The sequence below is a fragment of the Phyllostomus hastatus genome, unplaced genomic scaffold (genome assembly GCF_019186645.2).
Source record: "Phyllostomus hastatus isolate PE091 unplaced genomic scaffold, TTU_PhHast_1.1 phas_contig_38, whole genome shotgun sequence".
NCBI classification, from domain to species: domain Eukaryota; kingdom Metazoa; phylum Chordata; class Mammalia; order Chiroptera; family Phyllostomidae; genus Phyllostomus; species Phyllostomus hastatus.
The window spans coordinates 27,108,827-27,134,984 of record NW_025333869.1 but is presented as its reverse complement, the minus strand read 5'-3'; the positions used below and the strand labels follow the sequence as shown (position 1 = coordinate 27,134,984).

At 51.8% G+C, this 26,158-nt stretch overlaps 2 protein-coding genes across 2 annotated transcripts in view; one reads left to right on the top strand and one right to left on the bottom strand.

Annotated features, from left to right (window-relative positions):
* HK1 (hexokinase 1) overlaps positions 1-7,481 on the top strand; it is a 61,514-nt gene extending 54,033 nt beyond the window's left edge. The window contains exons 15-18 of the mRNA XM_045842025.1: positions 379-562; positions 2,450-2,605; positions 4,738-4,971; positions 6,589-7,481. Of these exons, the coding sequence (XP_045697981.1) occupies positions 379-562; positions 2,450-2,605; positions 4,738-4,971; positions 6,589-6,733 (719 nt within the window). The 3' untranslated portion in view covers positions 6,734-7,481. The remainder of the gene's footprint in view (positions 1-378; positions 563-2,449; positions 2,606-4,737; positions 4,972-6,588) is intronic.
* A 738-nt stretch (positions 7,482-8,219) lies between these two features.
* Positions 8,220-23,774, bottom strand: TACR2 (tachykinin receptor 2). Its single transcript, XM_045842150.1, has 5 exons — positions 22,811-23,774; positions 16,656-16,850; positions 14,433-14,586; positions 12,988-13,184; positions 8,220-9,620 (listed from the first exon to the last, which is right to left on the bottom strand). Exons 1-5 carry the CDS (start codon positions 23,191-23,193, stop codon positions 9,401-9,403), a joined length of 1,149 nt encoding a protein of 382 aa, XP_045698106.1. The 5' UTR covers positions 23,194-23,774; the 3' UTR covers positions 8,220-9,400.
* Positions 23,775-26,158: the final 2,384 nt, after the last annotated feature.

Sequence of the window (26,158 nt, the reverse complement as noted above, 5' to 3'; positions counted from 1 at the left end):
TGTGTGCACGCATGCGTGAAGAAAGAGGGGAAGATGGAGCAAGGGTGGGAGAGAGAAATATCTTTCCAATGTGAATATTGCCTAACTGTCCACTATTGAAGATACATTTCTTTATTGTGAGAACATCTTCTATTAAAATAAATGTGGCCCGACCTGGGCTGGTAAACAGATGAGGTACTTGGTACTGATGTCTTAGTATAAGGTAAAAATTCTCTCTGGATGGTTTGACTCTGACTCTCCTTTTATATTCTGAGGTTTTTCTGGAAAACGTTAGGAAAGCGCAGCTTTTACTTTGCTCCTCTCAGCAACGCCCCCTGTCTGGAAGTGCAGGCCGCGGGCCCTGCTGCATGCCCAGTCATTCCCCCTCCTGTGTTCCAGGGACCGGCACCAACGCCTGCTACATGGAGGAAATGAGGAACGTGGAGATGCTGGAAGGGAATGAGGGGCAAATGTGCATCAACATGGAGTGGGGTGCTTTTGGGGACAACGGGTGTTTGGATGATATCAGAACACATTATGACAAGCTGGTGGATGAATATTCTCTAAACGCTGGGAAACAGAGGTAATTCTGCCTATTGGAGGAGACACATCAGGGGGTCAGGATGGGGGGAGGGTGTTCTGCCTGCTAACAGTCAAAGAAGTATCTAGTAGGAGGAGTGGGGTCTACACAGAGACTCTGACACTGGTGCCTCCCTCGGGTTTCCTTCTGACCTTGACGTTTGGCCCCAGGGGAGCAGGAATGAGGGATGGGCCACTGACATGGTACAGGAGGGTCCAGGGTGCACGTTGATGTCTCTTCAGGGGCCCCCTCTGGGGAGGGAGTGGGGGCGCCCACACCACTTCCATCAGTGACGTGTTCAACCTGGAGCGTTCTAGCCTCCCCTCGTTTCTTCTCCATCAAAGTAATAGAAGCCTCTTGGTCAGTAGTTTTTGTCTTGTTTAGTGGAAGTAGAACACATTTGACCTTCAGATGTCAAAGGGCAAGGAAAATTCATATCTGGCCAGTGGGTTTGGGGAGGGGTGTCGGGGGTCTCTGCTCGAGGTTGAGGCAGGAGGCTCAGCTCCATTCATCCTTCCCATTGTGGACCACCTGGGCCACCTAGTGGCTGTTTGGGTCTCAGGGACCCTACCGTCTCTAGCTCCCAGGATTCAGGCCATCCTCTGCCCGTACCAGGATGAGCAGGTCTAAGTGGTGTCCCCAGGAGCACAAAGAAGGGCTGGGTGGTACCTCTCAAATATAAGTTGTTCCTCAGCCACCCTCAAGATGTTTGCTTTTTTCAAATACCACCGGTGCTGTTATTGAAGTTTTTCCTTTAAGTCAGCTTATATTCTTAAATTTAATGAGGGAGAAAAAAATAGGAAACCCAATATTACCATAAATAGATGGCAGTCATAAAATCAATATAGCAAAAAACGTTATTCAAGTCTAGCTGCTGTCGCCTACCAGAGGCTGTAAATGAAGGCCTTGTTGGGAAGGGCGGCCGGCAGGCGCTGGGAAGGGCGGCTGGCAAGCCCTGGGAGGGCCGAGAGCCACGTCAGCGCCACACCGAGCAGGCCGCCTGGGTGAGCTGAGGAGGGCTGGGTGGGAGCAGCGGTGGCAGTGCCCTTTCTTGTTCTTTCTGTGAACCAGCTGCAATCTAGAGCAGACTCTTCCCTGCCTGGGGTCGCTGGGACTGGGCAGGGGTCATGGAAGCATTTAAACCCTTGGTCATTTCTTGGGGTCCTTGAGTATGGAGAAGCCAAGAAATAAAAACCCCTAAGACTGGGCCCTCGGGAGTGCTGTGGCCACGTGAATCCTCCAGTCTGCGTTGCTTTATCAAGCCTGCCACGTGCCTGACCAAGTACTCTGGGATTTTGCAAAACCTTCCAGAAATCTAGTAGGAAATCTCTTACTGTCTTCTAGTCGCTCTCAGACTCAGCCGGCCATTTGCTTATTCTGTAGATACTTATCAAGCACTTGACGGAGAGTCCAGCGCTTTGTGGTGCTAGGCTCTGGGACTCCGGGCTGAACCAGACCGACACCCTCTGTCTTCTTGAGGCTCTTGCTCCAGGGGTGATGAGAGGCGGGGACCTGTGTGCGTCGTGAGGGAGAAAGCGCGTTGTGTGGGGTCCGAGATGTGTAGATCTAACCCGGTCTTGGAGGGGCAGGCAGGCCTCCGGAGAAGTGATGTTGGAGCCGAGAGCTGGAGTGGGTTTTTTCAGGCAAAGGCCAGAAGTTAGCTGAGGAGGGAAATGGTCCAGCACTTAAACACACGTGTCGGTGGCTTCATTTCTGATCCCTGCTAGGGCTGAGGATGCCTCAGTCCTTCCTGGCCTCACTCTCTGCCTCCTCTGGGAGCACAGGGCTGGGGTGCGGATTGGGGATGCCCTTGAGGGGCAGGAAGACACCCCTGGTAACCATGAGACTGAAGGCTTCACATAAATGCCCAGGCCCTTCCTCCTGTTTTAGGTATGAGAAGATGATCAGCGGCATGTACCTGGGTGAAATTGTTCGCAACATCTTGATCGACTTCACCAAGAAGGGATTCCTCTTCCGGGGGCAGATCTCTGAGCCGCTGAAGACTCGGGGCATCTTTCAGACCAAGTATCTCTCTCAGATTGAGAGGTGAGTGGAGAGGGACTCTCCTGTAGGGGCCTATTAGAGGTTGGCAGGGCCAGGGGGGTCACCCGGCACCCTAGGGGACATTTTGGCCATTTGTGAGACTTTTCTCTCCTATAATTTTATTATAAATTCCTTTTATTTGTCCTTTATATTTGTCATTATATTGATTTCTTTGAAATTGTGTGTGTAAATAGGTCATTGACTCCATTTCAGGATAATGAAGATAGTGGAGAAACTTTCCTCTGCCCTCCTAGGTTCTTTCAGTTTGTCTAATAATTAAATCTACGGAAGACAGATAAATAAGACATAATCAGATTTAATTACATATGTATGGTATGAACAGGGACCCCGCATACATGAGAGGGTCAGAGACAGAAAGTTAAAATGAGGCATATAAGAAATCATAAAGAAAAAAATTGAGTCCTGGCTGGCGTAGCTCAGTTGGCTGGGTGTCCGGTAATCCAAAAGGTTGCCAGTTCAATTCCCAGTCAGGTCACATGCCTGGGTTGTGGACCTGGTCCCTGACAGGGGTACGTGGGAGAGGCAATCAATCAATGTTTCTCTCACACATTGATGTTTCTCTCCCTCTCTTTCTTCCTACCTTCCCTCTCTCTAAAATAAATAAAATCTTTAAAAAAAAAGAAAGAAAAAATTGATGAACTTTGCTAATAGCATCTGTAAGTTTAAAAGAATCATTAATCAGCCCTGGCTGGCGTAGCTCAGTGGATTGAGTGCAGTCTGCGAACCAAAGGGTTGCAGGTTCGATTCCCAGTCAGGGCACATGCCTGGGTTGCAGGCCAGGTCCCCAGTGGGGGCCACACGAGAGGCAACCACACATTGATGTTCCTCTTTCTCCCTCCCTTCCCCTCTCTAAAAATAAATAAATAAAATCTTTAAAAAATAAAAGAATCATTAATCAAACTTATATGGCAAATGACAAACTAAGGAAAACATTTACACTGTATGTGACAAGATGCAGACTGTGGTGCAGGCAAGAGCTGGCAAGCTGGCAAGAGCTTGGTTAGGTCCAGTCCTAAAGCCTGCTCTGCCTTGCTGGTTCTATGCTTTGAGTGAGTTACTCAGTTTCTCTCGGGCTCAGTTTCTTCATCTTTAAAATGGGAATAATTATACACAGTTGGTTGGTATGAAGAGGAAATATGGTAATGTATGTCAAGTGCCTGTCACATAGTACGTCCTCAAGCAAGGCTGGCTGTTCTTATCACCATTACCATCCTCTTCATCATCAATCACCTACAACTCTTTTAATTGTATAAGAATGAGACAAAATATCCTAGGAGAACAAAAGTCCTGATATAATAGTTAATATGGCCAATAAACAAATGAAAAAAAAAAAGGTTCTCCTCACTAATAGAGAAGAATGCAGATTAAACTACAGTGTGATGCTGTTCTTACCAAATCATCAAATGTTTTAAAAAGGGATCCTTTCCGCTGGGGACCAGGACAGTCAGACACTCTGCTGAAGAGGGGCAGATGATACAACTTTCTGAAAGGCACTCGGCAACCTGTATCCGTATCATTTTGACCCAGAAGTGTGTCCTAAGGGAAAAACTAAAGTTGCACACAAAGATTTATAAGTAGGAAACTTTATGAGAATGTTGCTTTGTAACAGCAGAAAGTTACAAACAACTTAAATTTCTCTAAACTGGCTAAGTAAGTTATGGTGCATCCCCAGAATGGAATGCCGTGGACTCTGTTTTCAATCCTGCTGTTAGGTAAGCAGGAGGGAAACTGCCCCATGGGTGAAGTAGGAAAAGGCAACAAAGAAAACCACATGTCAAGGGCAAGACCATTTTGCATATCATAAGAACAAAGACAGTTTAATGATATTCAGAAAAAACGGATTGGAAGGAAGTATATTAAAATGTTAATAGCATTTCCCCCAGTGTTGGGATTGTGGGATAGTTTTAATTTTCCAATATTTATTTTTTTAGACTTGCCAGATTTCCTACAGTTTAACATGTAGTGCTTTTGGGACCATTTAAAAAAATAACAAATCAGTGTTACTTTGAAGGAAAAACCCCTGTGAGCCCGTTCGTGGGCAAGTGCAGTGAGTTGGCTCCGGGCTGCTCTCATGGGTCACGCTTCATTCTGCCCCCCGCTTTTGTCCGCCACAGTGACCGGTTAGCGCTGCTCCAGGTGCGGGCCATCCTCCAGCAGCTGGGCCTGAACAGCACCTGCGACGACAGTATCCTCGTCAAGACCGTGTGTGGCGTGGTGTCCAAGAGGGCTGCGCAGCTGTGTGGCGCGGGCATGGCCGCCGTGGTGGACAAGATCCGGGAAAACAGAGGGCTGGACCATCTCAACGTGACCGTGGGGGTGGATGGAACGCTCTACAAGCTTCACCCACAGTGAGTGGGGCTTCCGGTTGGGGCGGGCAGAGCTGCCTGGGCTGGAGAGTTCCTTCCATGGTGACGGGACGTGAGGATGCGATTCCCACCAGGACAGTCCCTCAAGGGACTGGGGTTGCTCTGGGATGAGGCAGTGAACTGCTCTGAAGTTTCCCCGAGAGAGGCAGAGCAGTGGTTTTACTTGGCCAGCTCATAGCCGCATCATGACCTGTCCCTCGCCTCGTTCCCCCGGGGCCCCACTAGGGCCAGGCAGAGCCCGGGTGGGGAGGGGCGTGGGCTCACCGGTCATCCCGGTAGCTGCAACCTGGCCGGGAGCCTGTGTCCGGTAAGTGGGGAGAGGGAGTGAAGGAAAGGCAGAGAGACGGCTCGGGGTCTGGTGCACCTGTTCTCCGTGCTGGGGAGGCAGGAGCAGTCTTGGCCCTGGGCTTGTAGCAGGGAGGGGGTGGGGGTAACTTATTTTGTTCAAGTGCCCAACCCTCCTCTGTGCAGGGGGAGGGTGTGTGGCCCCATCTGCTCCTGGATCCACTGCATTGTCCCAAATCTTGGCTCTTGTGAATAGAGGGACCATATTACTTACTGTCTAAACTGACAGGGGCACTTTTGCCAGTGGAGACTATGCTACTTACAATTACGCTGGGACCATCCCAGGTAAACAGGGCCATGGTGTCACCCTACTTTAAAGCCACGTCACCCGACTCATCACAGGTGTTACCTTACCTCATGGCCGTGGGCTGGACCGTGCATCTTGGTCCATTCTCACTTTCATCTCTCCACTCCATAGCGGTGCCCTTCCTCACCTGGGGCAGCGCACAGGTGTGGGTTGGAGCTAGGCTTTGGAGCCGCACACACTTGGACTTAATCCTGGCACCCCCCCCCCCCCCCTTGGAAGCTCGGTCCCATTGCTTGACCTCTGCCAAGTCTCATCTTCCTTCTGGGAGAGCAGCCACTGGCAGGACTGGAAGTTATGCCTATAAAGTGTAGGTAGGGTACCTGCTAGGTTTTTGACAAAGGGCCGTCCGTGTTACATCTAAGAGTTCTATTGTCCTGAGCATTCTCAGCCTGGTCCTGTCTCCTTTTCAGCACAAAATGCGAGAACCTTGAGTGACCTCTCATTCAGAGATGACCTTTCATTGGGGGGCCGCCCGCTGTTGGCTTCAGGTGCAGGGTGGTAGAGATGGTGATGGGCTGGGGCCTCAGCGGGCTGCAGCTGTGGGGATGGTGTTGGTGCCCGTGCAGTCTGCTGAACTGGCCCAGCACCGGACCAGCGCCGGCCCACCCCAGTGGCCCAGGCCTTTGCACCTTCCCGGGTTTGACTCCCTCGAAGCTTCCAGGTGTGTCTTCGAGGATAGGTGTGTCTTAGTGTATTATTCATGCCCTACCCCTTTTAAACTGTACAGGGCAGTTTATTTTTGGATGCTCAGCCGAAAACTGTGATAATAGGTGTGACTGTAAGTCTACTTTCCTCCCTGCCCCTCTCCATAAGCCACAGCTGCTCCTAAGTGGCCCCACCCATCTCGTTTGCCCTCCTTTTTACTAGGGCCCTTGAGTATCTTCAGGTGGGCCTGGTGTCTCTTCTCCTCTTCCCTTACCTACCTGTTTTGCTCTTGTCTTTTTCAGCTTCTCCAGAATCATGCACCAAACTGTGAAGGAACTGTCACCAAAGTGTAATGTGTCCTTCCTCCTGTCTGAAGACGGTAGTGGCAAGGGGGCTGCCCTCATCACAGCAGTGGGCGTGCGGCTCCGGGAGGAAATGAGCAGCTAAGAGGCCTGGACCCCCATCCTGCTGCCCTTCCAGCACTTACTTATCTCTCCAAGCGGTGACCCCCCATTCTTCCAGCAAGCCGTGCTGGGAGACGCCAGCACCAGAGCCCGCCACTGCCACAGCAGGGAGGGAACCGGAAGCCAGCTAATGGCTCATAGCGTAGGCCACAAGATAGAGTGTGTGCTGCTGATAATCTCTCTCACCTTGGGGTCCCTCCTCACCTGTCCCGCCACTCTGCATGATTTGATTCCAGCCCGGCCATGCGGCCCCCACGTGTGAAGTTTCGTGGCACCCATTTTTAATTTATGCATTTGTCCAACAGTTATTTATTGGCCTGAGATGAAAAGTCACACTGTCTGACAGGCCTCATGGGCATCCGTAGCCCATCCTGGGGAGCGAATCCCCTGTGTAAAATCTATTATCACCAGCAGACACTGCCGGGGCTCCTCCCAGGGGCGCTTGCCGCTCCCTCCCCTCCCAGCACCCACTGCTGTCTGGCGTCCGAAGGATCCCGTCTGGGTGTGTCAGTGCCACTGGATCGCGTGTCTGTGGACCTGGTCATAGCCACATTGTGACTGTCTTGCATTCTATCTTGTGGGGTGGGGGGAAGTGGGCAGTCCTGTGGCAAAGTGTCTTGTCTCTATTTGCCTAAAAGGAACCAATCAAAAAAAATAGTGCCCTCATTGGAATGTCCCATCGCTTCTGTGAGCCATGTCGTATGACCTAGTAAACTTTGTACCAATTCAAAGACCTGAGTGATGCTTAATGGCTAGGGAAGGGGGAGGGCATCTGGGGATATGGCAAAACCAAACCCTGGGCATTTTTGTGGCCGCCTGGGTCAAGGGGAGAACTGAGGTGAAGATTGTGTTCTCCAGCCCCAGCCTCCCTTTGGACATCCTGAGGACTTATGCACTGTCCCCGAGTGTCACAGAACCAGCCTCTCTCCTTGTCTCCCAGCACTTGCCCTTCTCCAGCCCCAGGGTTCTGTCCTGGGGAGAGGCTCCTGTAGCTCCCACCCCAGCACCTTTAAGGTGAAGAGATATCCTCTGTTCTCCAATATCCTGGCTTCCTCACTTGCAGTTGGAGCAAAGACAAACCTGGCTTCCAGGGGCTGTTCGAGTTTGATGAGGAGTGCAGCTTTGGCCTCCCCTGCCACCTGCAAGCAGAGCCTGCCCTTCACCGCCTTCTCTGCCAACTCCAAGGCAACGAATGACGTAGACCCCCCAACCGCCGCCCTAACACAGATGAAGTCTTGCAGCAGCCTGGGGTGCCAGGAGTGCTGCACTCTCCCCTTCCCGCTCTGAAGGAGAGTGGCCCTCACCTGACCCTTGCATCCCTGTCCCACTGTTTTGGATTCTCCCCACAGACCATCAGCGGATCCCACCGCAGTCTGCACTCTGGTGCCCTGTGGTGACCCAGGTGCCACATGAATCTCCTGAGCCACTGCCCCAGCTCTAGGCGGCCTCCCTCAGGACTGGCTGCAAGGTTTGGCGAGAGCAGAGCCTTTTTATTTGGCACAGCTGGTGCCTGTGGCACAGTGATTTTTGTGGAGAACACCTGATAACATTGGACCCTCTTGATGTACACTTAGTGTTACACAGTTCTTCTGGGGCCTAGACGGGGGGGAGGCGGCAAGCTGGGAGAGGGGCGTCCTTGGGCCAGACCCGGAACTTCCTCTGGGTCAGGACAGTTGGTGTCTGCCTGCCACCTCCTTGCTGTGAAAGTGAGGGTGAGAGTTGTGTTGCTGCCTCGCAGGAGCTGTTCATGTAATGCAGCCGGCACGGGAGTAACGAACACCATGGCAGCTGCTGTTCGTTGAACACTTCACCTGTGTCTGGCCTGGTGGTGCGCAGGTGTCGCTCCGTCATCCCCGCAGCATGCCCTGCCATCGGGAGAGGGAGAGCGGAGGGCCAGGGGGGCTTGTGTGAGGTGGCACAGCGGAGGCTTCCTTTGCCTTTCCCCCCAACCCCTTTGACTTTTCACCATCAATACTGGGCTGGATCTGAGTATTTAGATGCCAGGGCAGAGAAGCCTCATGTCTTGAACCTGACAATGAATCTGTCTTGTTGGCTGCTGCCCGCAGGTGTGTTTTGTTCTGTTCCCCCAATGTTGATAAAAATGAGCCAACTGTAACAAGCCTGGAAGTCTCACAGATTGGGATGTCTGGCTTCTCTTGGAAGACTTAGAAGACGAGGCAACAGTGAATTCCCCTCACCACACGGCAGCATTTGTCTAGAGCTGATCAGCTACTGTCCCCTTTGGATGCCTATGTCCTCTGGTTTGCCACAGTCCCCACCACTCCCTATCACCCCAACACTGGAAGCCAGTTGCCTTTTACCATCATGGTTGCAGTTTTTCTTTTATACTGGATCCAACTTATTCGTTACGTTCTGTGCCCCAGGAAGGTGTCTGGGCCCATAGCTCCTGGCTGACAGGTGTTAGCTCACTCTGTCTCCCTGTCTCTCGCTGGATCCCCTGAGGCACTGTCTGAGGGCAGGCTGGGTCCTCTTCAAGTCAGCATCCCCCGCAGACTGCCCGGCCCCTTGTTCTTCCGTCGAGGTATTGAGGGGTGAGGCGTGGGCCAGGTTTTCAGATCTGGTCTCTTCAGATCTGGTCTGCGACTTCTCAGAGGGTGCTAAGCCTCACCCTGCAGCCAGACACAAGGCTTCAGGATTCAGCAGGCACCCCATGTTGGGGACCCCCAGCCTGCCCACTGGTGGCCTCAGACGAGGCCACATCCCCCCCATTTATGAATAAAGTCTCTTTAGTGTGACACTGGTTGACCCTCCTGGACAGGGATGGCGTGTGAGTCAGCTCGATCTTGTCCTCTTCGGTTGGCGTGACCCAGGGGCAGCAACGGAAAGCAATCCGGAATCCAGAGCGAAACCTGGGGGCGGGAGGTCAGCTGGAGCAGCCGGTCGGGTAGACAGTGATGGGCTGTCGTGGGGCTGCCCTGCCTCCAGAAGCCCCTCTCCCCTCCAGGAGGGTCACTGCCTCACTCCCAAGCACCTACCGTTGTTCAGGGTCCCTGTCGAGACACAGTCTTTAGTGAATTTAATATTTGGAAACAGCCAGAAGTAATCTGAAGCTAAGCCTAGTGATTGAAGTGGGTGATTGAGCTGAATTACACCATTTGTTATTAGTGACACACAAAAAGAAACCAGGGACAAATTATATAGAAACAATAGATTTTCTTTGGCTTGTTAACTGGCTTCTACAGGAATATTCATAGAAGTCTTAAAAAAAATAGGGCATTGGCAGTTGGGTGGAATAGGGATGCTCTCCTGAAGGGATTGCTTTGAAAGAAGATATACACTTGGAACTGTGAAGTTTTGGTATATTTGCTTAAAAAATAACTCTCCCCATGGCATCACTGAGATGAGAGGAAGCAGACAGGAAGCAGGAGAAATCAGTGGAACAGAAATAAGTGAGAAATACTGGCCGTCAGAGAGGAAGGGAAACAAGTGAGACCCTGTGTGACAGCCGAGAGGGCGAGAACTGTCTTGTCTGTTCCCAGAGGCTGCGGTTCCACATCCCAGAAGACAGGCCCACCTCTGGTTCCTTGCCTCATAGCTCTACGAGCTTCCACAGTGTGGCCCAACCAATGGCTGTATTGCGGGAGCTGAGTGGCCTCTGGCCCTCGCACCCACAGTCAGTGTGTCCCAGCCCGAGCTAACCATCATCCTCCCTGGGGCCCTCCTCCACCGTCTTCCTCACCTCCGTTCCTGACAACTGACGGCCTTGTCCTTCCAGTTTTCAGGCCAAGAACTTGGGAGTCACCCTTGATTTCCTCTCATGTGCCACTTCCCCTCCATCAAATTCTGTTGGTTTTACCTCAGCAATATGCAAATTCTGACCACTTCTCACCCTAATCTAAACCTACCATCTCTCGCCTGGATTACTGCAGTAACCTAACCATCTCTTTCCTTGCCTTGCTGTAGTCCAGTTCCGACATAGCTGCTGCACTGATTCTTTTCATTTTTAAAAGATCTTATTTATTTTTAGAGAGAAGGGAAGGGAAGGAGAAAGGGAGAGAAACATCAATGTGTGGTTGCCTCTTGAACACCCCCTGCTGGGGACCTGGCCTGCAACCCAGGCATGTGCCCTGACTGGGAATCGAACTAGCAACCCTTTGGTTCATAGGCCCACATTCAATCCACTATGCTACACCAGCCAGGGTTGATTCTTTTCAGGGAAGTTGGAGCTTGTGTCTCTCAGGCTCAGAGACCCACAAGGCTCCCCAGGTCAGAGCACCAGCCCGTCTTTCCCTTAACCCCAGAGGTTTTGCCTCCGCTGTTCCCTCTGCCTGGAGCTCTTCCCCAGACAGAGCCCACTCGGTCCTCAAGTCTTTGCTCAAAAGACCCCTCAATACGACCTGCCCTGACCATCCTGTAAAGCTGTGCCCCATGCCTGCTACTTCCCCCTGCCCTTTCTGTGCTCCCTCACCCAGCTCTCGTTTTTTTCTGTTTTTCTGTAGGACTTATCACCTAAGATACTACGTGGTTCATGTACTCACTGTGTTTGCTTATTGTCTGTCTGCCTCACTGGAACGCCAGCTCGCCGGGGAAAGGAGGACTGTTTCTGTTCACTACTGTCTCCCAAGTGCCTGGGATAGTGCGGGGCACACATGGCCCCTTGCCCCCCTTCAGAGCTAGTGCCATCAAATACCGAATGATGCAGAACTTATTTCAGGAACTTGGAGAGTCCCTTGGAGAAACAGAGCCCTGGGGTGCTGTTCATATCCCAGGGACTGTGTCCGTGGGTAGCAGGAGAGTGACCCGCACACAGACACTGAGGGCTGGGGGCCCCTCCCTCATGTGACAGTCCATGTCTCCACGTTCTCACTCCTATAAGCTACATGCAGGAGAGATGTGCGATGGGAGAGTAAGGTTACAGGCCTTGGAGAGACAGGGAACGCTGGCTCCGTTGCATGCTGTGAGTTTAGGAAAGTTCCTTTCCAAGGCTCATTTTCCTCATCTGTAAAATGGGAACAATGCCCCCTCCTTCTATTATTTACTTACATTGCAGGAGACAATGGAGGGTTCTGGCACCTATTAAACACTCAAAATTTTTTTTACAGTTTTCTCACTTCCTTCTGGCCTTGCCCAGGTGGGTAGAAAGTTTGAACGCAAAGACCCCAGTGGCAGGAGTGGCCCGGACGTGTGGGCAGGGAGGCAATAGGAGGCACGAACAAAGCGGCCCAAGGCCAGTCTTGCCCATATCACTCTCAGTCAGGCCAGGACTCACCGTTCCCCTCTCATCTCCTTTGATCTGGCCCCACCTTCTTCAGGGTTTTCTGAGGCTGCATGGCCTGCTCTGTAAGCAGGGCTCCTGGGCCCTGGAGTTTCTGCCCGGCCCAGCACCTCCCACCTCTCCAAGTGTCCCAGAAAAAGGCCAGCCCCTCCCTGGGACCCTGCTTCCCCAGAAGTACAGAAGCAGGGAGGACCATATGGCATCTGAGGGAGTGTGAGATCCTGGCTGCACCCTCCCTGGCTGTCTCTGACAAACTCACTTCCCAGCTGCCCCGAGAGCCTCTTGAGGGCAGGAGAGGCACTTTGATCTTCCCAGGGAACAGATCGGTTGGCTCTGGGTCTCCTCTGACTGCTTCGTACTGCTGGGGTTGGGACTGTTCTTGCCCAGGGAAAGCCCTTGGTTCTTCCTCATTGCAGGAAGCTCTTAAAAATGTCAGGACAGCCCTGACCAGTGTGGCACAGTTGGTTGGGCATTGTCCTACAAAGCAGAAGGTCGCCAGTTCTGTTCCTGATCAGGGTACCTGTCTGGGTTATGAGTTCAGTCCCCAGTGGGGTGCATGCAAAAGGCAATTGATTGATGTTTCTCTCATGCATCAATGTTTCTCTTTCTCTCTCCCCCTTTCTCTAAAAATAAATGAATAAAACCTTTTAAAAAATGCCAGGACATATCCTTTACCTGGGTCCTTCCTCCCTCCCTCTCTGTCTGTCCTTTTGGCTCTCTCTGACTCTCCCCCTTCCTCCATCTCTCCATCCCTACCTTCTCTCTTCTTTTTGTTCCAGATGTAGCCCCCAGAAGACAGGGCAGGAGCAGACAAATGGTGAGAGCAATGGGGGGTGGGGGCTCACACCAGCGGGAGGATTGTGCTGTGGGCTTACTGTAAGGATGGCCCCTGTGAGGGTGGAAGGCATGGGAGTATGGACTCAAGATGCACAGGGAGGTCCAGATGGGGCCAGGGTCCAGATTGGGGCCCTGAGGGCTGAGGGAATGGGATGAGGGCTCACCTGCGGTTGAGGCAGCAATAGATGATGGGATTATACATGGTGGAGCTCATGGCCAGCCAGAAGAGTGCCAGGTAGACCTGCTGAATGAACTTGTGGCAGTAGATGTCCTCCTGGAAGTTGCCCAGGATGAAGTAGAGGTGGTAGGGCAGCCAGCAGATGGCGAACGTCACCACCACCAGCACCATGGTCTTCACAAACTGGTCCGGAAGAAGCTCAGGTCACTTTGCAGCCTGGAAGCCCCAAGCCCCAATCCTCCCAGGGCAGGGGCAGGGGCAGGGGCAGTCTAGGAAGCCCTCAACTAGCAGGTCCTGTCTACCATTATGGCCTCAGTCTCCTGGACACTCCTGAGCCCTCCATGCTGTAGTTCTTGCTCAGCCTGGTCCCTCTACCCACACTGCTGTCCTTCCTTTGAAGTCCTCAGTCCTCAAAGCCTAACTCAGTGGCCACTTCCTCTAAAACGAATCCTGGATCCCTTGTGGATGAGCATTCTCTCCTAACCCCTCTTTTGGGGAGTCCCTATGCCAGCTGTGGGTTTCCAGCCCCAGCCCCACCCCAGGATCTGTGTCTGCCACAGCCCTTCCATCCATAGGTAGCGAGGCTCCACCCTGGGACCCCAGCCTCTGTCCAGAGCCCAGCTGACACTTCCCTCGTCCTGACTGATTTCCACAGGTGCACTTGAGCACGGCACAGTACCCCATGAGGGATGGGAGACAAACCAGGGCTGGCGAATGGAGACCAGCTCTCCATGAAGGACAACAAAATGGTGTCCTATGTTCAACTACCTCCCTGAATTGCCCTGAAAAGTTCCAAATAGTAGATGAGAAGCCGAGACTTGGATCTGATACATATGATTAACCCATTACCTCTCCTGCTCGCCTGACAGGAAGTGGGCAGTCAAAGATAAGCTTTGAACACCATCAGGATCCTTGGGGACCCTGAGTGGCAGGAGCCGGGAGACACTGGCACTTCTTTTGGAAATTCAGGACAGATGACAGTCTCCATAATCTCCGAATTCTGCAGTCCCAGTGTTTGAGAGTTCTCCTGTGATCCTATCAAGGAGCCCCTGTGGTTCTGCAGGAGTTCTTAAATTCACTCAAACGCTGTATTACTCAAAAAGTCTAAGACTTTAAAATCGTCATTCTGAGGTTTTTGGAGGTATCTGAAATTCTGTGGGGCTTTAGGATTCCATGATTTTCATAACATTCTGGGAGGTTCCATTAACTTTCTATTTGACCAAAGACCAAGGGCAAGTAGACCTGCCCAAGAACAGCTTCAGGCTCTGGCCAGGGACTTGGGACCTGGGCCAGTTACGAGCGGATTCTGTGCCCTGCAGCGCCCCCTTGAGGGCAGGCCTTGAGCCCAGAAAAAACGGCATCGGAGGCGGACCAGGCCTCCAGCCCCACCCTTCCCAGGTAAGCCCCCCACCCCCACCGACCGGCGCCTACCTTCTTCTTGGCCTGCAGGTAATGCCTGTTGGCGCCGTGCGCATGGTACCCGGGGACAGTGTGTCTCCAGAGCGTGAGGCCTATGACGCTGTAGGCGACGAACATCACCATGAGAGGCAGGAAGTAGATGAGGGCTATCACTGCGAGATGGTACCTGGAGGGAGAGCCAAGGGCCTTGGCACCGGCGGTCCGTGGGGCGACTTCCTCAGTCCCCTGGACCTCGCGGGTGCCTCCGAGCTGCCCTGGAGTTGTCCCCAGAGAGCCACCCCGGGCGGCCTCCTGAGACCTTAGTTTGATTTAAAGAAAATAAACAAAGGCAACATTAGCTAGCGCACGTGCCCAAATAGGGCTTTCCCTGCTTCGAAAGGGACACTAGTGTTATCCCTGCGTCCGTCCAAGTGATAGATAAGTGCCGAAAAAAAAAATAAAATAAAATAAATAAATAAAAAGGAACGAAAGTTAACCAAGTAATACATTTGTTTAAAATTTAAAATGCCATGAAGCACAAAGAAGGAAGTAAAATTCCTTATCCACCCCCAGCACTGTTAACAATTCGGAATAGTATTTTCTCTCAGATCGTGTGCGTGTATATGTGTTGCCCACCCACCCCCAGAGAGCTGGTGCTCTGTACCCTAAGTTCTTACTGGTCCGCGTCTCAGGAAGAAGAGCCCTGTATTAGGGTGGAGAAACGCTGCCTCCTAGTGGTCAGTCACGAAACATTCGGCTCTCCATCCCTCCCTGAGCCAGAAACCGGACCGCTTCCCTACACAACAGCGCTCTGGAGCAGGGAGTCCCTCTGAGAAGGTGGGGTACAGGGTAAGGGCGAGACCAGGCAGGGCCTGCCCTGCAAAAGCAACAATTGCCAGGAAGAGGCTTCTCAAAGGAATGGCACCTTCCCCTATACTGAAGGCACAGAGCAGCTCCTCGCCCGGTGCTCAGGACAGATGGAGACCAGGCAGGGGTGGAGTTGGGGGAGGGTGTTAATGGAGGTGGAAGCGGGGGACTGTGTTGCTATGGTGACCTGGCAGCCCCCCCCATCTCAGAGCATGCACATCTTCATGCTTGGGCAGCTGGGTCCTTGTTGGACTAAATCTGCCTCCTTCAAGTTTGTTTTCATGTCCCATATTTAAACTGCCACACACTGGCTCGCCGGGTCTGTGATGGGCATGGTGCTAAGGGCTTTCGGTACATTTTTCATGTGTGCTCACAACCACCCTTGAGCAAGGTTCTTGTATAATTAATAAGCCCCATTTGAGAGAGAAGGAGCTGAAGGGTCAGAGAGGCTAAGTGACTATGAAGGGCCTTCTAGCCAGCAGGAACTGAGCAGGGCTGTCTTCCCCGGCTGTGACTACAACACCTCAACCCGTCCTTTGTCCTCTACTAACCAACCATGCTGTGCTTGGGGATCAGGAAGCCATGCCATGAGAGCTAGGCAAATGGAACCCAGAAAGGGAAAGGCCTTACCCAGGGTCACACAGTGGCTGGGCCATGCTGAGTTCTTTTACCCCATGCCCACCCCAGATCCCTTGGTGCCCACCTCAGCACAAGGCAGGCACCAGGCATCCTCCCAAAAACATCCCAGGCTCTGCCATCTGCCTGTCTTTCTGCCTGAATACCCTGACCTTGTGGCCCGAGCTTTCACAGTGCAAAACACACACCTACACACATTTCTAAACACGAACCTATGGGCACACACATCCATAAGCATACCTGTATACTTATACACACACGCACAGACATGAGTGGGTGCAGTGTGCCTATACAGGTGGCATCATGTGCAAGCATCCGAGTCCTCATTTAAGAACGCACACATCCTGATTTCAGTGGCAGAGTGGGGAGCAGATTGGGCTGTGAAGCAGCACTGCCTATATTTAACTCCTTGTCTCAGCCCTTACTATATGTGTGTGGTCTTGGGCACATTACTTAGTTTTTCAGTTCCTCAGTTTTCTCATCTGAAAAATGGGAATAATAATAATACATACCTCTTAATGTTAGGGGAATTAAATGAGTTCATACATGTAATGTGCTTAGAGCAAGCCTGATACTTAGTAAATGATGTCACTTTTAGCATGTATGTGTACTTACATAATCCCAAGTACACTCACAGACACATGTGTGTGCCCTGTACACACACACACACATGCATTGTTGGGTGTATGCACATGCACACACACACACACACACACACACACCATGCTTCCCCCACCTCCTTCCCAGCCTTACAGAAGGAGTATCTTGCCACCGTTGTCTTCGGGCCAGGCCACTACACACTTAGTGGCTCCCTGGTCCATGATGATGGTAGAGTAGAAGCACTGTGGAAAGGCAAGGGTCAGGGCCACCAGCCAGATGCCAGCAATGACTGCTCTGGTGCCAGGGGCTGATAGCCGTGGCTGGAAGGGGTGGACGATGGCCATGTACCTGTGAGCAAAGGGCGGTATGAGCAGTGGGCACCTTCCTGTCTGACCTCCCTCTCCCCCACACTCTCCCCCACTATAGGCCCACACCCTCTAGCCCCATGCCCCACACTGCTGCTGGTGACCTGCAGAGAGCCAGCTGGGCCAGTGACATCCCACAGCCACATGGCACCCTAGTGAAGTGGCCTGAACCCCACGGGGCCCCCACTACAGCACCGTCCTCTGAGTATGGGCTTGCTTTCAGATGGCCACAGGAGAGCACTATGGCCACACTGGAAGTCCACCTCTGGACATCTGTCTGAAGCTCAGCCCTGACAAGCCCTTCAGCCCTAGGCCAGTCCCTCTTCTGTTCAGAAACTTCAGCAGAGCCCAGCAGTCTCCTGGACAAAGACCAAAGCAGTGCTGCTCACCAGCTTTCTGCAGTGGTCAGAATACTCTGTATATGCACTGTCTTGTTCAACAGCCACTAACCACACATGACCAATATGACTGAGGAACTGAAATTTTAATTTTAATTAATTAGAACTTAGGCATATATGAGGTCTGTTCAGAAAATACCCAGCCATGCACTATGAAAAATTGGGACATTTATTGATGAAGATACAAGATACAAGAAACATTATATTTAAAACGATGATATCTCAGTCCCCTTCAAATAGGCACCTTGGGACCTCACACAGTTCTCTCAGTCTCTATCAGCTGCCACATTGTATTGTCCTGAATCTCATCGACGATCTGAAATCTCTTCCCTTTCAAAGGTAATTTTAGTCTTGGGAAAAGCCAGAAGTCACAGGGCACCAAATCTGGGCTGTAGGGGGGCTGAGTTATCTGGGTGATTTGATGTTTCGCAAAAAAACTGCATCAGATGTGATGCATGAGCAGGCACATTGTTGTGATGAAGCTGCTAATCCCCAGTTGCCCATGGCTGCAGCCTTCTGAATCATCTGAATAGTTTCCACAGAGGAATGTTCAAGCTTAATACAACATTTGATGCAGATTTATTGCTCTAGTTGCTCAGTCATTTTGAATGCGATGGCCACACAGTACACATAGGCTCACTCAGTGGCGTCTACCACCCCCACTGACTAGTACAGTGAAGTTGTCATTGTTCACACACGTGCATTCCAGTCCACCCTCCTTGGCTGGCAGGCTACACTGATGTCACACAAATCATTCTACATATATTAAGAATGGCTGGACTTGCCCTGGCTGGTGTGCTTCAGTGGACTGAGTGCTAGTGCTGGGAACCACCCTGCCTGGTTTCAGAATTTGTAACCCCCCATGGCTAAGGCTGAGGGAGTGACCTTTGAACCATAAGCCACTAAGGAGACAAAGCTTATCTCCCTGGCAGGAGTGCAGCTTCTGCTCCTTTTACTTCACCCTGCCTGGCCCCCAGTGCTTGGTCAGTTAGCCAATGAGGGGTAAGATTCCCCAAGGGGGGATTGACCTAAGACAGGCACAATCACGGGGAGCCCCCAGAGAAGGACTTGGGGGGCTATAGCAAAAGGGGGTGATGGACCCTCTCCCCTCGGCTTTGACATAGCCCGGGTCCACATTCTGTTTCAAGAAGTGTCCTAATCTCTTGGCTGCCTTACTTTCCCTGCCCTACTTAAGCCTGAAACAATGCTGGTGGTGGGTGTCACCCTGTGCTGGAAGGGGCGGGTTCCCCAGGTGATCAGGCCTAAGAAAGAATATGTAAAATCCTGTGAAACCTGCTTTGTTTAGAATGCTCTCAATTAAATGATAGGGGTCCAAGCAAGAAGTTTGTTCCTCAAAGTTTTATGCTCTTTAGCTTACTGGCCCTGACTCAAAATAGGCCCTCAGAGTTCTTTGTATGTTATCTATTATTTGATCCTTACTGCCTAACAATAATTAATGAGCTTTACCTGTATTCCTGTGCAAAATGAACCTAATAAAAGCCCATCGAGGAAAAGGCTCTTGGCCCTTGTCCTTTGAGAGATTGGCCACCTTTCCTCCCCAAGCAGATCATGTCTTGATAGACTTATTCTCATCCATGGTGGCTGGGGGTGCCCTGACGGCAGAGCCCCCCCACATGCCGGCCTGCAAAGCAAGGTATCACTGGTTTGATTCTCAGTCAGAGCACATACCTGGGTTGTAGGCCAGGTCCCCAGTAGCAGGTGTGCAAGAAGCAACCACACATTAGTGTTTCTCTCCCTCTCTTTCTCCCTCCCTTCCCCTCTAAAAAAATAAAATGAAATCTTAAAAAAAAAAAAATGGCCGAACTTTTCCCAGATGGACCTCATGTGGCTATGGCTACATTAGCAGACAGCGCAGGGCCCAATCTTTAAACGCGGGATTCAATGACCTCTGCACATGACCAGTGCACTGGCCAGCCTTCATGTGTCACTGCTTCCCACACCAGGCTCACTCTGGCCATGGGACAGCTCTGCTGTTCCCTGGCTGCGGGTATAGTACACAGGATTACAAAGACAACCAATTATACTGAAATACCATCATGAAAATATATAACAAATTTGGAACACAGAAATATATCGGCTTTTTTATCAACCCACTGAACAACAAGATTTAGCAGCAGGTCTGGACACTGTGGAAATTTTGAAGTGGCAGGGAATGGAGGTGATACTTTGCAATTTCTGCACAACAGAAGTTTCTGCGATATCTGTTGGTGACAGTGCCAGGCACGGCTGGAGTCCCTGCACACCGTGCTGTGCTGCCTACATTTGTGACTGTGGCCCCCCTCCAAGTTCATGACCCCTCACATTTCTGCCCACAGCTCGTGGTTGCAGGTGGTGCATGTCGGGACTGCATGATTGTTGACCCCTCCACCCGCACACTGGGCACTGACCATCTCCCTTGACTGCGGCCTGGCCCTGGGCCAACTCTGCCCCTCGACAGCCTGGACCCAGGCCGAGCACCCTAGCAGGACAGGATAAGTAGGCCCTGTCCCTCGGGGTCCTTCAGCACCCCTAGACGATGCAGGAGACCAGAGTGACAACCTGTGGGCTCAGGAGTCCTTCCTGTTCTGGGAGGCGGGATGGGAAAGGAGAGCTTTCTTGTTCTATTGGCAGGGGAGCAGGCCTGAGACTTTGGATTCGGGCTGGTCTGGATTTGCATCCTGACTCTGCTGCTTCCCAGAAATAGGCTCTTAAGCAAATGACCTAAGCTCTTTGGGTTCTGTTTTTGTTTCCTCCTCTGAAGTGGGACGATAGTAATTTGTGCCATTAGGGTTACTGTGCAGAGCAAATAAGAAAGATGCTTGAGAAGTGTCTGCAGGCAGCTGGGGCTCAGGACTTGAGAGTGTGATTATTCCTATGTATTTATTTCCTTTAAATTTACCGGAAATAGCTTTGGTCCAGGATGACTCCTGCGTCTTCCTCCCCAGGATTAATCTGAACCTTGGGACAAGGCCAGGACAAGAAGACCTCACATTTTATTCAGCCCTTGCCCTGAGCAGGGAAGCTCATGTCTTGAGGTCTGGGGCATGCAGTGGGCAGCCGAGTCTGTGCTCTGCGCCGGGAGCATGTGCACCCTGCCCGGGTGAGGACTCCCTCCTGCGCTCCCCACACACCCCAGGCATGCGCCTGCCATAGGCCTTTGCTGCTGCTGCGCCTTCTGCCTGGAATATTCCTTCCCCGGAGCCCTGGGGAAGGCTCTCTCGCCTCCTTCCTGTCTGCTCAAATCCCACGCTCAAAATAAGGCCAATTCAGACACCTCATCTAACATTACAACCTGCTCCCCCACCCCCAACACACACACCCAAGCACCTCAGATCCCTTTTCCCCTTCCTAGTACTTTCCCATAGCTCTTGTGATCTCAAAATACAATATATGTTTATTCACGTGTTTATTATTTAAATTCTCACCAGGGCAGGCATCTTCAACTGTTTTTCCCACTCAGTTCCCAGAACAGTATCTGTACATAGTATGCAGTGAACATACGAATGAATGCAGAAATCAATGGACAGGTCTGCACTGTTACCACCTGACCTGAGCCACCGTCCTCTCTCACCTGTTCAGGAGCCTCCCGCCTGGTCCCCTGGCTCCCTCTGTGCCCTCCACAGTCTGTTCCCAACCCCACCCCCTTTAAAAAGGAAGTGTTCATGAGGTTATGATTCTGGGACAATTTTTCCACTGGTGTGCATTCTGCAGTGCTTGAAACAGAGGACACACTCAAGTACTTGTTAAGTAAAGGAAAAAATCTTAGAGGGACTTTCAGATTATCCAGGGGGTGTTATTGTGTTCTTCGTGGTGATGGAGGGGGTGGAGTGTCTGGGTTCTGGGCACCTGGCCCCACCCTTGTCTCGTGCTGGCTGACTTCAGGGGATCCTGACCATCTGTCTAGCCTCAGTTTCCCTGGGTGCAGAATTAGAAGGTTGGCCCAGATGAATGGCTTTTAAACTTTCTTTTTGTTATTATGTTTTTATTATTATTATTTTTAAAGATTTTATTTATTTATTTTTAGGGAGGGAAGGGAGGGGGAGAGAGAGACAGAGAGAGAGAGAGACAGACAGAGAGAGAGAGAGAGACATCAATGTGCGGTTGCTGGGGGTTATGGCCTGCAACCCAGGAATGTACCCTGGCTGGGAATCGAACCTGGGACACTTTGGTTCCCAGCCCGCGCTCAATCCACTGAGCTATGCCAGCCAGGCCTTATTATTTTTAAATTATTATTTTTTTAATCCTCACCTGTGGATATGTTTATTCATTTGTGAGAGGGTAAGGGGGAGAGAGAGAAAAACATCAAGAAGAGAGAGAGGCATCAGTCTGTTGCCCCTTGCACACGCCCCAACTGGGGACCAAGTCTGCAGCCAGGTACATGCCCTGAGTGGGGTCAAGCTCACAACCTTTTGGTGTACGGGACAATGCTCAACCAACGGAGTCACCCGGCATAGCTTTTTTTAGTTTTTAATTAGTAGAAATAAATTTCTTGAGTGAAATCTTCAGAGAAACTCTATTAATAAAACAACCAAGAGCAGAGAAGTGAGCCGCTATAGGTGAGGGGTTGCTGGGTAGCTGGGTTGGGATGGGGGACTATGAGCCTCATCAAACCATCCTGACGAGGAGTCTGTGTCTCTCAGGGCCCTGAGCTCCCACCCTGCCTCTCACACCTGCCTGGTGTCTTCCCTCTGTTTCTTTTTGTTTGCTGTCTGTCTCAACCACACTCCCTCAGGGACACACAGTCCCTTTCTACATTCACACTGGGACCTGCCTGCCCCAACCAGCTTTTAAAAGATCCAAGCCCTGGCCATTGTGGCTCAGCTGGTCGGAGCGTTGTCCTGTCCCATAGAGCGAGAGGTCTCCGGTTTGATCCCCGGCCGGGGCGCAAACCCTGGTTGGGGTGTGTGTGAGGGGGCAACCATCTCTGTCATTTCAAGATTTCCCTTCTCTCCCCTCTCCCTTCCCCTCTCCCTAAAAGCAATGGAAAAATGTCCTCATGTGAGGTTAAAAAATACTTTTAAAAAAGGATTCCCTATTTGCTTACCAGTCACTCCTCTACCCCTCCCTGACCAACTCTCTGAAGTCACGTCTGCAGCCCTGAGAACAGCCTCAGGAAAATGACTGGCCCATGTAGTTACATGGCAGCTGCATGCAAGATTAAATTTTCCCCTCATGTAATTTGTCTAGGAATAGAAAGACCATGTAAGCAATTTCTTTGTGTAAAACGACGGACCTCCTAGTAAAGACCAACCACAGGAAAGAACACTCCAAAAAGTTCCTAAAATACTGCCACTCTTGCCCCACTGCCTTGAACAGCTATCTGGTGTAAAGTTCTTTCTGTGTCTAACCTTAAACTCACCTGCTTCAGTCCCATCATCCTCTGCCTTCCAGATGCATACTTTGTATCATGATCGGGCTGGGAGGCAATTTCCTGGGTCCCACACTTAACTTGCAGTGAAACTTTGGGCAAGTCACCAGCTTTGTCTGAGCTCCAGCAAAGTGAGCTGGCTCCCACCAGCTTCTCCCAACCCCCACTGCCTCCTACCTGTCTGCAGCAATGGCGGTCATGGAGTAGATGCTGACGAACATGGCCGTGACAGGGAAGAGGTTCTGGAAATAGCAGAAGGCACGGCCGAAGTACCAGATGTTGTGGCTGGCATAGACGAAGTTGAAGACGGCATTGAAGGCGGCCATGCAGAGGTCGGCCACGGCCAGGTTGACAATGAAGTAGTTGGTGACGGTGCGCATCCTCTGATGGGCCAGGATGATCCAGATGACTGTTGCGTTGCCCATCACGGCCACCAGCACGAGGATCAGGTAGGCTGTGGCCCACAGTGCCAGCTGCCAGCCGGGCATGGAGAAGGTCGTGACGCCTGTGGTGTTGTTCTCAAGGTCAGATGAGATGTTGGTATCTGCACAGGTTCCCATGGCTGCCTCTGGGTCTGGGACAAGGGTCTGGCTCCTCAGCTCCTTCTGGCTCCCGGTGCTCTGCCTGGATATGCTACAGGAGAGAACTCCTCCTCGGCGGGAGTGTACAGGGGAGAGAGGAGTAGGTGCAAAGCCAGGCACGTCAGGGAAACCAGCAGGCACTCCCAAGTCTCAAACAGACATGAGTCAGGCTGAGCAGAGAGTGGGTTCCAGAGCCATTGGCATTTCAGAGTCCCATGTCCCGGCCAGACTTCTCCAGTGTCACATGGAAATCTAAAATCCAAGACCCGGTTTCAAAGCAGGAGTTATCCTTGTTAATTATGGGTTAACCCCTTTACTGCAGAAATGAAAAAACAGATTCTAAGGAGAGATATGACCAGTCCAGGTCACTCAGCAAGTTGGTGACAAGTAAGGACTCAAACCCAGGTCCCTCCTAGTACTACTCAGGAACCGCTTGGGACCAGACGAGCACACGGCAGCAGCCTTCGGATCCCACCGCGCAGCCGGCTTTCTCTCCGGGCTTTGGGGTGCGGGCAGGGCCGCCAGCTCTCAGAGCGCTGCCTTTCCCGCTGCTCTCCTGTGCCGGCCAGTGAGGGCCTTGGCAGAGGTGGTGCCTGCTCTTGAGTTGGGGCTTTGGCTCCCGCCCCTGGTCCCACCCCTGCTTGGATGGCCCAGCTTGTTTCTTGAGGAAAGATTTAGGACCAGCTGCCAGGCAGGGGGAGACCTGGGGGAAATAAGGGCGGCAGGGGTGGCGGCTGGCATGGAGGGCACAGTCCTTGGTGGGGTGTTTATATTCATCCTGGGCCAGGAGTTACGTCTAGAAAGTGATTAGGAGCATGCACTTGGGAGCCAGACTGGGTGTGAGTCAGTTTCACTGACACCAGACTTTGAACTTCGGCTTTTCTAGCTGAAAAAAAAGGAAAAAAAAAGGAAAAAAATGTGTACATCCGTTGGTATATAGCAAGTCCTTGAATAATGTTTCATTCAATGTTGTTTTATTATAACGTTGATGAGATGTTGTAGGAGCTTAACTTTTGTTTATATCAATTAGCTTAGGGTAAAGTAGGTTTTATTATGCGTTGTTCTGCTTGAAGTTGCAGAAATTATCAACAATGATAAATGAAGGCTTACTATATTTGTGAGTTTTAAATGAGATGATATGTGTAAAGTTCATTCAGCCCAGGGGCTGGCCCACAGGAGGCCCCCAGAGAGCTGGGGGCTCTGCAGGGAAGACGGAACTCCAAGCACTTTTAACGAGTGCTTAAATGATGCTGATGGTGCTGGTTTGGGGACCTCACTTTGAGAACCACTCTCACCGGACAAGGACTGGGCTCACTGTGAGCCCCGGGGAGGCTGGATGGAGCTGCTGCTCCCAGGGTGGAGCTGCTTCCCAGGGGCAAACCCACAGGAATCTGCTCTTGGTCTCCGACTGTGCATGTGTCAGCCACTGGGTGAAGCTGCAGTACTGTTCCTGGGTGACTGTATGTGTGTGGCTGAGCACACCTGTGTGTGTGTGGAACCTGAAGGCGGACAGGGTGTGTCCCTCATTAAGGCAGAGGAGGGCTCTCATTCACCAGCACTGGTGTCCTTGCTGTACTAAGCTTGTGGTCGGCCTCCTGGGAATCCAGTCCTGCACCTTGGGGAGGGTCTGCTTCCTGGGCTGTTACTCCTCCTGTGGGTGTGTGTACTGTGAGGCCCTTGGGACTCCTGCCTGCCCAGAGCCTGCTCCAGACACGGCTGGCTCTGGGCCTGGCCAGGCCACAGGGTAGGGGCTTGCTGCCTCCATGGAGTGAGCCACCAGCCTGTGTTTGGATGTCTGCACTTCGCTGAAGGGCCTCTGCCTTTGATCTCTTTTGGTGGCGGCAGCAGCATCCACTCAACTTTGGGGCTTGTTTCAGTCTCCTGCTCTGCTGGCCGCGGTTCAGAAGCAGAATGTGTAGAATAGGATGTAAGCACAAGACAACTCTCCCTCTTTGCTGTTCTGCTTCCTGCTCCCAGGCAGCTGGAGTTTGCTGAACTTCAGGTGCAAGCACAGCACAGGTCCGGGACCGTAGAGAGAGTATCACCAGTCATAGAAATCCACAGCAGGGCAAATTCCCCAGCCCCCCATCATCCTGCCACTGCCATTGCCTATGTAATGGGGACTCTATTTTGGAGGTATTAAACCTGAGTTTTGATTCCCTCCTTAAGCCATGTGCTCTTGCAGCTTTTCAAATATGTGCTTGTAGCTTCATGGAAGGAGAGGGTGGGGGTCACCCCGGACTAAGGGGTTACTGATCAGCCTCGCTGCTCAGGGTTGACCTGCTGAGTCTGTCTCTTTACAATGGCCTTGAAGGCTAGTCTTTGGGAAAGGAGAAAAAACATATTTGAATTCCTTTAGCTCCTACGGGCACATGAAGACTCTGGTTCGCACATTGAGGTTTGTGTATGGGACGTCCCCTCCACCAGGAGGTGGAGAGGGAAAGGCTGGCCACTGGTTCTCTCTGGGATGGGCTGAGCTGATGACACACAGGTTGGGAAACTCTAGGAAGTGACTTTGATTCAGAGCATAGAGTGCAGGGTGGTTATTAGGGGTCCACAGCTGGGAAAGGAAGGAGGAAGCAGCAGTGGGTGGAGGAGGAAGTTGAGCTGCCCTGTGGGAGGCAGCAGCCTTGGACAGCCCCATGGGTCGCTTGGACTAGAATGGCCCTTTAGAGTTGCCCTGTGTCAGGCAAAGGTGGCCAGTCCTTACACTTCCACAATGATCACTGGGTGTAAGTGGCCCCAAGAAGGTGTGTGGTCTTGTACAAGGCAGCTCTTTGCAGCCGAGACAGTGGCTGAAGGAGGCAAGAGCTGAACACAGTGTGCTTAGAGCACTCCCAGCATGCTGTAGAGTCTGGGGAGCCCAGGTCCGTGTCGGCCACGGCTGAACAGCAGCCGGTGGGCACGGGGTGTGAGCTCACCAGTGCTCCTCATTGGTTTGTGC

What these genes read in the sequence shown, in the direction of transcription:
- TACR2 (XM_045842150.1), bottom strand. Translation starts at nt 23,193, where the DNA reads ATGGGAACCTGTGCAGATACCAACATCTCATCTGACCTTGAGAACAAC. An exon ending in GGTGGCAAGATACTCCTTCT is followed by an intron (nt 14,587 to 16,655) that starts GTAAGGCTGGGA and finishes CTCTCCCTCCAG; the next exon opens with GTACCATCTCGCAGTGATAG. An exon ending in ACCTGCAGGCCAAGAAGAAG is followed by an intron (nt 13,185 to 14,432) that starts GTAGGCGCCGGT and finishes CTTCCGGACCAG; the next exon opens with TTTGTGAAGACCATGGTGCT.